This window comes from Ptychodera flava, chromosome 9 (genome assembly GCF_041260155.1).
Source record: "Ptychodera flava strain L36383 chromosome 9, AS_Pfla_20210202, whole genome shotgun sequence".
In the NCBI taxonomy this organism is placed as follows: domain Eukaryota; kingdom Metazoa; phylum Hemichordata; class Enteropneusta; family Ptychoderidae; genus Ptychodera; species Ptychodera flava.
In genome coordinates this window covers 1117611-1128728 of record NC_091936.1, presented here as the reverse complement: position 1 = coordinate 1128728, position 11118 = coordinate 1117611, and the positions used below count along the sequence as shown (strand labels likewise).

The 11118-nt window shown below is 40.9% G+C and overlaps 1 protein-coding gene across 2 annotated transcripts; it reads right to left on the bottom strand.

Moving 5' to 3' along the window:
- Positions 1 to 419: 419 nt before the first annotated feature.
- LOC139141348 (probable basic-leucine zipper transcription factor Q) lies at positions 420 to 10409 on the bottom strand. 2 transcript variants are annotated; one of them, XM_070710980.1, is made up of 4 exons: positions 5024 to 10409; positions 4726 to 4926; positions 1797 to 2340; positions 420 to 1142 (listed from the first exon to the last, which is right to left on the bottom strand). In XM_070710980.1, exon 4 carries the CDS (start codon positions 1115 to 1117, stop codon positions 638 to 640), a length of 480 nt encoding a protein of 159 aa, XP_070567081.1. In that variant the 5' UTR covers positions 1118 to 1142; positions 1797 to 2340; positions 4726 to 4926; positions 5024 to 10409; the 3' UTR covers positions 420 to 637. The 2 variants fall into 2 exon arrangements, with proteins under 2 accessions (XP_070567081.1, XP_070567080.1); XM_070710979.1 differs by lacking the exons at positions 4726 to 4926; positions 5024 to 10409 and having other exon boundaries at positions 1243 to 2001.
- Between the last annotated feature and the right edge of the window lie 709 nt (positions 10410 to 11118).

The following is an 11118-nucleotide window of genomic DNA, read 5'->3' as shown; positions in this document are numbered from 1 at the left end:
TGTCTTGTATCTCACAAACGAGCGCAGTGACCCCGTATTTTTACGCATTTTGATTATACTTACAAACAAGAATCCAAAAATCGAAAATTTGGAGAAATGACATTACTTTCAGTTTTCCACTCATACATCCCTAATTAAATCAATCAAATATAAGCGGTAACCGGCATGATACGTTATCAAAATAGTTTGCATTTTGAATGTAATGCGAGCATCAACCAATACTCAATACAGGTTAAAATGTAAATCAGTGGCCGAATTGGTAAGTTTGACTGACAAGGCCAGTTACAGCTTTTTGAACCGATTGTGATACTATGGAAAAGACTAGTACAATAATACAGGTGAGACATGACGAAAGCAAGTAGTGGCAACATATACAGTCATACTCACTGAATTGAAATAAAACTGATACAGACTGTCGATTGCTTTTTAATCACATAATGTTTATTTATAAAGAGGAGTTGCTTAAAATCGTGTTTATTCTTTCAGATAAAAATACAAATACAAAAACAAATCATACCTTTCATTTCCATCCCACTATATTTTTGCTTTCAGTTTTACCCGACCCCTACTAACTTAATTACTATAAAACAGACTCAGTTAACGTAAAATGGATTTCTTGGTATCAAAACAAACAAAATTACATGCGATTTAAATATTCGTCCAAATTCTTAAGTGTGTGGTCAGTCCAGTCAATCATGTCTAAAGTATGAGTCAATCTGTCCATGATGGCCAAATACCGTTCGTAACATTCCCTTATCAATGTGTGAACGGGACAACGATTTCCGTCGATGCCAATAGCGTTCGGAATTGGCATATGGCCACCAACGGCGCCTCCTTCACCATCATTGTCGTCGTACTGTTGTTGTTGTTGTTGTTGTTGTTGTTGTTGTTGTTGCTGCTGCTGCTGCTGTTGTGCTCGCTGTAGTGGTTGCTGCTGCTGTTGTTGTGGATGTTGTTGTTGTTGTTGTTGTTGCTGCTGCTGCTGTTGTGGCCGCTGTTGTTGTTGCTGCTGTTGCTGTTGTTGTTGTTGTTGTTGCTGCTGCTGTGGAGGCGTGGGTGGTACAAATTGATGTCTCGCCCGTCTTTCCTCTGGTGTACCCCTGTCGGCATATCGCATCTCACGTTCTCGTGCGGTTCGTGCGCTTTTGAAAAACATTGACATAAATCGACTATCAAAATACATGTCAATCAGTTAACGACAACAAGTGTAGCAATCAATGATATGAAAATTTCGGAACTCACTTTTTAACGCCAGTGCGTACAATATCTCGCACTCTCCGACGTAGGCAGGTCTCGGGATACTCTCGATACATTTGCCCTGCTCTGTCATTGAGGCGGTCTGTGTTGCTCCTCAGGAATGCAACAATCCTACAGTAGTTATTGTCATACATTTGGTATCCTTCGAAAATCAAATTTCGCTCATCTTCCAATACCCTGATACTAGAACGTGTTCGCTGTTGTCCAGCCATGATGATGAATGGCTTTGAAGCACTACTTTTTCAATTAGAAGCACCTGAAACACATGTTGCTGATCTACTAGTAAAATGATTGGCGGGAATGTTTCAATACAATGAAACTTTGGAATTGAAATTTTGAGAACCAATCAGTTTGCGAGATATGTGAAAACAATTTGTGTGGTCGAGCTTGCGTTAAATTTCGATACAGTTCCACGTGGATTTTATTCGCATAGCATCAGCGAAAATGCCGAACAATGCTAACTTGATCCAGGTATTAGGTATTTCTACGTCAACTGACCATCAACATGCGTCTGATGCATATTATTACCCTACCCTTACCTCCAATACAAGAACACTTAGGCATGTACATTCCATGATACGCATTATACTGGTGTTGTTGAAGACTTCTCTGCAACTGTTAACCATTACAGCACTGCCGTTGCCTCCACCAAACCCATCGTTTTACACGTTGATGTTCCCGTTTAGTGTGATTGGTGCACAGGCGCTCCTTAGCTGGTTAGTCTGCTAAGTAGATCGATTTTCGGCTCGATTTATCGATCCCGTAGTCGATATGCCCGCCACTGCAACGGTTGCAGTGGCGGGCATATCGACTACGGGATCGATAAATCGAGCCGAAAATCGATCTTCTTAGCAGACTAACCAGCTAAGGAACGCCTGTGGATTGGTGACCATCCTGGAAGTCGCAATGTATGGCTTGATTTAGTAAGGCACCCAACCTTGTTCTGGCTACAAACTGGTGAAACCGTGGAGTCGATGAATAAAATTGTCACTGATCTCTCATCCTAGGCTGCACTGCTCTGGACGCCGGGCAATGTCACCAAGAAACCGAGTCATGCTTGTTTTGATTTGGTTGCGGAAGTACCTAGACGAAGACACGTTGGCACACAGGCGCTCCTTAGCTGGGTAGTTTGCTAAGTAGATCGATTTTCGGATCGATCTATTGATCCCGCAGTCGATATGCCCGCCACTGGTTGCAGTGGCGGGCATATCGACTACGAGATCAATAGATAGTGGCGGGCATATCGACTGCGGGATCAATAGATCGATTCGAAAATCGATCTACTTAGCAGACGACCCAGCTACGGAGCGCCTGTGCGTTGGCAGCATGGTTTCAAGTTAGCCGATCAACCGTCTCCAGAGAAATCACCCACATAGTCCCTTTACTGTGGCACTATTTTAGAGGAATGATTAGGTGGCCTTCAAGAGAGAATATTGACATTCTACGAGGACGCTGGGAGTTTTCCCAAATGCAATAGGCACCATTGACGGTACGCTGCACGAGATATATCGGCCGACGGTAGAAGCCCAACACAACTTTTTCAGCGGACATTCTCGATACCATGCGATGAGCACACAAATAATATGTGATAACAGAGGGAATGTCATATATCTGCAGTTAGGATTTTTGGGCCACTTAAATGATACTGGACAGTTGCTGCCAGGCATCGGCCCTGGACTGGAATTGGATATTCCGGAAGATATCTACTTGTTAGCCGATCGTGGATATACCAACAGGTATCCGCTAATGACAAAATTCCCGGTGAACCAGCTAGTAGGGGAGCATCGCACGGATAGCCTTATATTTAATCGTGAATTTAACAGATGTCGAATTAATGTCGAACACACTATTTCATTCTTCAAGACGTATCGAGCCGTCAAAGAAATGTACCGTCACCCTCGTTGGTTCATGCATGTAGTGGCAGATGTATGTGCTTTCCTAGCTCAACGCCACATCAACCTAGTTCACAGACTACGCTAAAGAATCGATAACACTATATAGACAGTAGAAACAAACTCTTTCTACTGTCTAAGGTAACACATGCTTTTGTAATCCTGATAGTTAGAATAAGTGAATTGAAATCAATGTTCTAATTACTACAAACCATGCGTGTAATACTGTGTTTAGGGGAACTGTGTTAATCTCCTCACTATAGAAACCATTCTATTCACAATACGGAATATATCTGCCGTACAGTCACATACTTAGAATTTAAAAAATAAAGTCGTTCGTTTGCAATAGCTCCTCATGTATTTCTTTTGATTTCATACAAACTCATTTCAAATTTCAGTGTTCATGTTTTCATGATGATCGAAGGCGTTAACAATTGAGTTGGTGCAGTTGGCTGACTGTAATCCAAACGTTTCTCCTGGATTTGGGGCGAAATTTCCTGTACCGCGTTCATCCCAATACAATCAGCTGCAGTTCACAAATGTACACGAACCAGAATATTGAATGAGAACTTGTTTGAATCATGTCTAGTCATAAAAGGTTCCAAGTGACTGCAACCTCAGAAGAAATTGCCTACTCTAAACGTATGTTTGTTGCCCATTTTCAAAGAAATATGCCTACTCGTAAATTGTCTATATATCGCAAGTTTTCTGTAAATAGCAGCCATAAAACATTACAAGATTGGTCGCATTATACATAAAACAGTTTTCTTTGGCTTCATATAATTTCTTATAGATAAACCATAATCACTCCCCTTTGCTGAACCATTAGTTAGTGGTCGGAGATATACGGTCATCACGTTCTCCCCGTCTAACGGCGCTGCATTGAAGTCCCTTTTGTTGCAAGTTTTGTCTATTGTCTTGTCGGCAACACAAAGCATGGCCCGACTATTACAATGAGACGACCGAATATTATAATGAGACGAAGAATATTAATTATAATGAGACGAACAGAACTGACGATTACTAATTAATTAGGGTACCACCCAATCCCGTTACAGAATTTGCGACGAGACATGTAAATGCGACGAAAGCTGACCAATGGTATGCTTGGAAATACGACTACCCGTTCGTTCTCGTTCGTCTTTAGTGAAACATCGCTATTACAACGCACTCAACACGGAGTCAAAAATTTTGCAACTTGACCCCTACATACCACGTCCGTCAGTTTGAGAATAAACACAAAAATGTTTCAAAAGGTATGGTAATAAGAATTTGTGGTGCTCGATCGTCATTTATGAAACGGCTTTGGGCAAAATTCACTACCCTTTCCGAAAACTATCACTGAGTGTAGCTGTGTTGAACGTCGACCTTTGACAGAACTATCATTTCCTTGGAGCATGAGACAAATGATGCAATCGACTCATGTTCCCGTGCATTTTCAGAGCAACCGAATCCTGCAAAAAGTGATGTGTTAGGCCTATTTTGTACATTGTTGTGATGAAGAAAAACAAAGAAAGCTTGTCGCCGCATTGTCGGGTCAGTGGAGCGACGTCAAATCTTTGGAGGATAGTCTCACCGAGAGTGTAAAACCCACGACATCGGATGCTTCTCTTGGAAATGCAACTAACTTGGGACAGCAAACGTCTTCGTTTCCCGCGCCAGCCATAGACTGGAACCAAGAGTTCCACTCTGATTGCTGCATTCATCCTGCTTCCAGTTCCATTTTCAGTTTCAAATGTGAACGACATCTCAAAACGGTTACCAGCTGGGCTGACAACTACAAAAGATAACACAAACACATTTGTAAGATTTGCTGTCAAATTATTTGAACTGCATACAACTTTAAGGAAAAACTGACTAATAATTTTATTTACCAGTGGATTTGCTTGAAGTGTTATCATCCAAGGACAGTCAACAGTTTTCCTGCCACAGTTTTGGTAATGCTGCTTGGAAAACTTCTTGTTTAACTTCTCTTCATCATCAGTGGTAGTCACAACTTTATCATGGGCATCACTGTTGCAACGCATTTTCATACTTTTGTTGATGAGAGTGTCAGTGTCTTTGTCAATCTGTTCGAGATCACCAGATTGATGGAGTTTGCCACGGTGTCTTACTGGCTCTCTCCTTACTAAACCCATGCTAAAAAGAAATAACCCTGCAAATAAAACTAGACAAGTCACCATTGTTCGCATCTCGAAAACTCGGGACGATATGCCTTCATGGATGGAAGTGTCTACATTTATAGCCTCTTAATGTGATTGATTATGACGTCATTAGTTTGCTATTGTCATCGACTGCATTGCATGTCTGACATGTTGTGTGCATGCAATTGTTGTTGTTAATGAAGACAGGATGAGAGTGGACCTAAAACAGCATGAATGACACATCACGTCTTTTGAAGTTGCGACAAATGCAAATTTTTCTGCTCCAGTAACATGGTGTAGCTCATTACCCATCCGAAGCATATAGTCATTGTGACTATTCTTTATATGATAGTATCACTCCTTTTTGCTGTCTATTTTACTAAAGAAAGGTGGGAATTGTATGGGTGTCACAAAAACTATCGCAAAGCTGGACTACCTCTTTGCAAACACAAGTCTGTTGGCCTGGATGGGTGTACGAAATGGATTATTGGCAAGGCCGCCCTTGCATTTCTCGCCTCTCTTTGTCCCTTCTTGGCGGAATGGAAATTTGGAAAGTGGAGAGAGATTGGTGATACACTTCGAATGATACACTATCAAAGACATATTCTAAAAATGTCTAGAGATAATGGCTCCGACAAATTCAGTGATTTACTAATAGTGATCAGTCTAGGTTACGATGAGCACAAATGTTACCAAGCTACCAAGAAACCACGTGCATCGATCCATTCATATCACAGAGAGCACAGGGAAATAAGTCACATGTAATTACTAAAACATCTGAGTTCATGTTTGCCTACAGAACTTTATCTAGCTGTCATCAACAGAAAAACATTAAATATTCTCGTTATCTGCAGTTTTCTCCTTATCGGTATACTAGGTTCGCCTGTGGCCATACAGTAATTACAGAGGATTGGCGATGATTTTTCTGTCTTTACGATCACATTCACGATGTACGTTCTTCCACTTCATTCCCTCACACTCATCGCTCCAGCATTCATTTTTCTTGGAACTGCTCACTCACACATCTGTACCATTCTAGCTCTTGTGTGGATGGCGTGTCAAACATTTGTACTTAATGTTGCATACAAAGCAGAGGCACGCGACGAAATAAACTTAGTCAGTAGAGTCATACAAAAGAATGTCAACAATGATGATGACGTCACGATCCAACTCATGTTTATGGCAGGTTATGATATTCATCTGTTCAAGTCCGCGATGCAGACACCAGCATATAAATTTGATGTGATCCCTACACCCTGACTCATTCAATCCTGTGAAGTCATCAAGCCAATTAGACAAATTATGGCTGCTCAGCTAAGTCACAGACTCTTCTGTACCTTTCCAGCAGATGCCAACAAGTGTCAGATCACTTATAAGACAAGCCGTGACATAAACTTCAGGTGCAGCCAACGGAGCTATTCATCGAAAAAGCTATTCCAGGAGGAATATTTGAGGGCAGGGGAAATTATAATTTTGCTTGGGGAGGGGACATATTTTTAGGTGGCAGGGGAGCAAATTTTAGGGTTTTTTTGACGGGCAGGGCAGATATCGGTTGATTGTCCTGGGGACAGGGCTTGGCGAAAAATGAGGAGGGGGAAGCTACTTTTAAAACGGGGGACAGGGGAAGTTGAGCCATGGTGTTTCAGGGGATGGGGACACAGGGCAAGTACTTGTACCTTTTAAAGGTTACCCAGACTACTTAGCCTATCGCGATTGACCCCACATTTCACTGTATGTACTGCGCGATGTGTGTCTGCATGGGAATATTAATATTCAGGGGAAATTTTTTTCACATGGCAGGGGAAAATCGACAGGTTTTTTCAATCACAGGGTAGGGTAGCTTCATGTCTGCAGGGGAAATGGAATGACAAAGTTTTTAGGGGAATTTTTTCCAGGGCAGGGGAAATCGGCAAGTTTTTTCTCCACAGGGCAAGGGAGCTTCAAAAATTCACACTTGGGAGGGGACACAGGCAAAAATAAGTGGAGAGTGGGTAAAAATGAAGTTTGAGTGCGGCAGGGTAAGTCGAAAATTTTTAGTGGGAGGGCAAATTATGAACAGCTAATTAATTACCCTCTTGATTTAAAATTAGTCAGTTCACATTACTTGTCATGCACAATATATCTTATCATAGTAAGGACTCCTTTAAAAGTGCATTGTTCGTTCGCGGCACCTGAAACTTTACAGATCGCTTACCATTTGGTCCACTTGAGAGGGCCAAGGTTGTTAAAACTCTTGTCGGTTTAGGTACATTTCCATCTCAGACATTGGTTGTGGTTCCAAACCTTGTCGGTGTACCAGTTGAGATATTCGTTAACCGAGATGGAAATCTATTGTTGTCGAGTGATGGTGTCCTTTATGAGAATCCGTTTGACGTTTACCAGGGTTTGTTGACGTCGGATCACCGATGAGCCACTCCAACACCATTTGTAATATCTACTATCAGGTACAGCAAACATTCGCTGCATATGAGTCTCTGAAAGCCCTGGCATTGTATGGTATGATCACCCCTACTGGCGTAGAAGAGTACTCCATGGTGGTATATTGAATTGCAAAGATTGACGGTGAAGACTGGCAGTTCAAGATGATGCCATTTTTCGAATCCGTATATGTATGTGAATACCAAATGGGTCTGGAGCACGTGAAATCAATGCATCTGGCCACTGTTGATAAATGCGACAATACCATTATGGACATCTTGATTTAACAGACAGCCAATGGCGTGCTTTTGATGCCCGCGATGACCATCCCGTTTTGGATAGCAATTGGTGGATGATGAAGCCAACTGAGACTTACCTTGCATACATCATTCCTCAACATTATGCCAGGTTGTTGTGCTTTGGCAGGAGAGAGGCTAAGTACTTAGACGCCAAAGATGTTGCTCACCTACTTGGACTCTTGTCAAAAATGCACACGTGAAATCAATGCAAAGGAGCCACTCCAACACCATTCGTAATATCTACTATCAGGTACAGCAAACATTCGCTGCATATGAGTCTCTGAAAGTCCTGGCATTGTATGGTATGATCACCCCTACTGGCGAGGAGATTTGCAACACAGCAGCACAAGTCTTGTATAATCAAATTTGCGACAGAGACTTGGACGACGAAGAGAAACATCTTCGCAAAACTATCTGTTGGAGGACATGCAAAGGGAATATCTGGAAGAAGAGATGATTCACTACATCAGAAAAAGCAATGCTTTCAAAGCAATGCTCTCCGATGTCGAGACTATGACCTATCAACCACCTTCAGAATCTAAAGCAGCATTCGACATAGACGAGCGAATAATGCCATTCAATGCTATCGTGTAAAATTGCAACATCTCTAGAAAAGATTTTTAAGGCAAAATGAAATGTTCATGAATGTTTGTAATTATAAATTTAGATAATCACGACTTGATGACCTTTTGTGACCATGATTCGTTTGTATTGAGCTGGTACTCTTTATTGAGATTTCACTGTTTATCTATTTTAATGAGTTTTCATCTAATAAAATATATACAATGAAACATAACCAGAGCGTGTTTTATGTTCGGTTCATTCATTCATCCAGATTTGTTGTACATGAGATGTGGAATAAGAAGAAAAGTACCAAGAATGATTATTTATCCAATGGCCCTGAACATGAATGTAAACTAAAGGAGAGGGAATCCCTGACAAATTGAACCCGCCCCTTCTGATGCTGTAATACTGCATAAACCACAGGTACAAAATATATTTATACATATTCAGTGTTTAATTTTAGTGATTTAATAGCAGTCATACGCATGCCTTCATCCAATGAATAATAGATAAAACAGAAGGGAGGCGCAAATCAACCTTCTTGTAGTTTATTTCAAAGATAAAGTGCCAAACTTTAAAATGAATAAATACCCTTTCGAAATGGCCAATCATGTAGAATTTTAGCAGTTCTAGTTCTGACATCACATGTGAATGAAAAGAGAAACAGCAAACTGGACTGGAAAACACAACGTTTTATTTTCATCCAATCACTAATTTGATTTGAGGACCACTATCCGTGATTAGTAAGATACAAATATTGGTGCACTGTGTAGATATCACTGAAATAGTCGCTATTTGAAGATATCAATAATAATTCGTCGTTGAAGGTGTGATCATGGATGTAGATGCCAGGTGTCATCGGTGTTATCACTACTCAAAAGCCATGAATAAAACCGTCTGTCAGGTTGTTACCATATTCGTGTTGAACTTTCTTATTCACATCCAAGGTGTTTTGCTTTGAGTCTACAACAACATTATAGTGTTTAAACAAATCCCGGATATATAAACAGTGCCTGTCTCCAGCATAGAGAATGATTTTGCTCAGTGCGTGATCGACGACTCCCTTTAGTGGACATCTGAGACCGCGACAGGTACTCTTATTACACCTCCCTACATTGTTTGTACAAATCCAATCGCTTTTCAACGATCTTTTCTCCCACGTACATTCGAGCTTATTGCCTGGCGTTTGAATTTCATCAACAAGCACAAATACATCAATGTGTATGCGGAATTTTTCTTTCGAGTAATAAATTTCCTGTTTTATTCCTAATTCGGTTTCTCCTTCCGTGTGATCTAGGATGTGATTTCTACCAATGCCACTCAGACACACAAGTCCGGTCTCCCTTAAAACAAACAGGGTAGCTAGATGCGTCGTGTCCAGGTGGTCCATGTCGGGAATGGTCATCTCTTTGAAAGGTTGTAGGGGTCGGTTCCATTGTGCACAAGAATCTGTGGACAGACGCCTGTTCCGGGTCAGCATTTCGATGCGCCATCTTAATATGCGTGGTCTCGAGGTCTTGCAAACAGCATAAAACGGGCCATCTTTCCTAATACAGTAACAGTCAGCTAACACAGCACCTCTCAATTTGATGGCCGCTGCGATATGATGCTTGACAATTTTATCACTACCCACATGTAAGGATCACACATTTCCCACAACCCCTCTTCATGAAAAGCATACAGATACGAGGCACCAACATGAACAAAAAAGATTGAGTCTACAATCCGTGACAAAGTGCGCCCACCCCTTCTGATGTCGTGATTCTTGATATATCATATTCTAAAACACTTGTTTATTCATTTTCGATTTGAAATTTCGATGATCTAAGGGAGCCTTCAGTAATTACAGGGGGGGGGTGGGCCGGGGGAATTTCGCGAACACCTGTACCGTAAAATGTGACCCTCCCCCAATCCTCCTGTCTAAAATGTGACCCTCCCCCTTGTCCAACATTCTAAAACTTGACCCTCCCCCCCCACTGCGGTATTCTCCCCAGGAATAACTAAAACAGTATCAGCTAATTTACATAACAATTGGTTCAATTGTTATGTTAGGGACAAATTACAGAGGGGAGGGCTGGTGTTTTTGAAGGGACAGTCGCAATTTATCACGCAAGAATTTTTGAAGAGATATGGTATTTCATACATTTTAGGGAGGATCACCATATTTTGTGCAACTATAAGAAGGCAAGATGTAGCTGATTTAGTGCTACATCCAAAAATATCAAATCATAATACAAGAAGTCTATCAGGCAAATTATTGACAATTTACCCCCACAAAACATGCTATATCTGTATTTTATATATGTTTGATAATGTATTTAAATGTACTTTGCTTGAATAGGGAAGTAAAATGAACATTTGTGTACAAGAAATCGATTTCTGAATTTCATCTAAAAAGTTTGTTCACTATCCATGGTGTTTATGGTGAAATTATGAATAGTTTTTTCCAATACAAAAATAAGTAAATCTTTGCATTTATGTACTCTTGATTATTAATATTAATTGTCTTGATTAGACTAGAGTGGTTACAAGTCTATGGTTGTG

Excerpts from the sequence above, each read along its gene's own strand:
- LOC139141348 (XM_070710979.1), bottom strand. The coding sequence starts at position 1,469 with ATGGCTGGACAACAGCGAACACGTTCTAGTATCAGGGTATTGGAAGAT. Across the intron at positions 1,143-1,242 it reads GTACGCACTGGCGTTAAAAA|CGCACGAACCGCACGAGAAC; the intron begins GTGAGTTCCGAA and ends GTTTTTCAAAAG.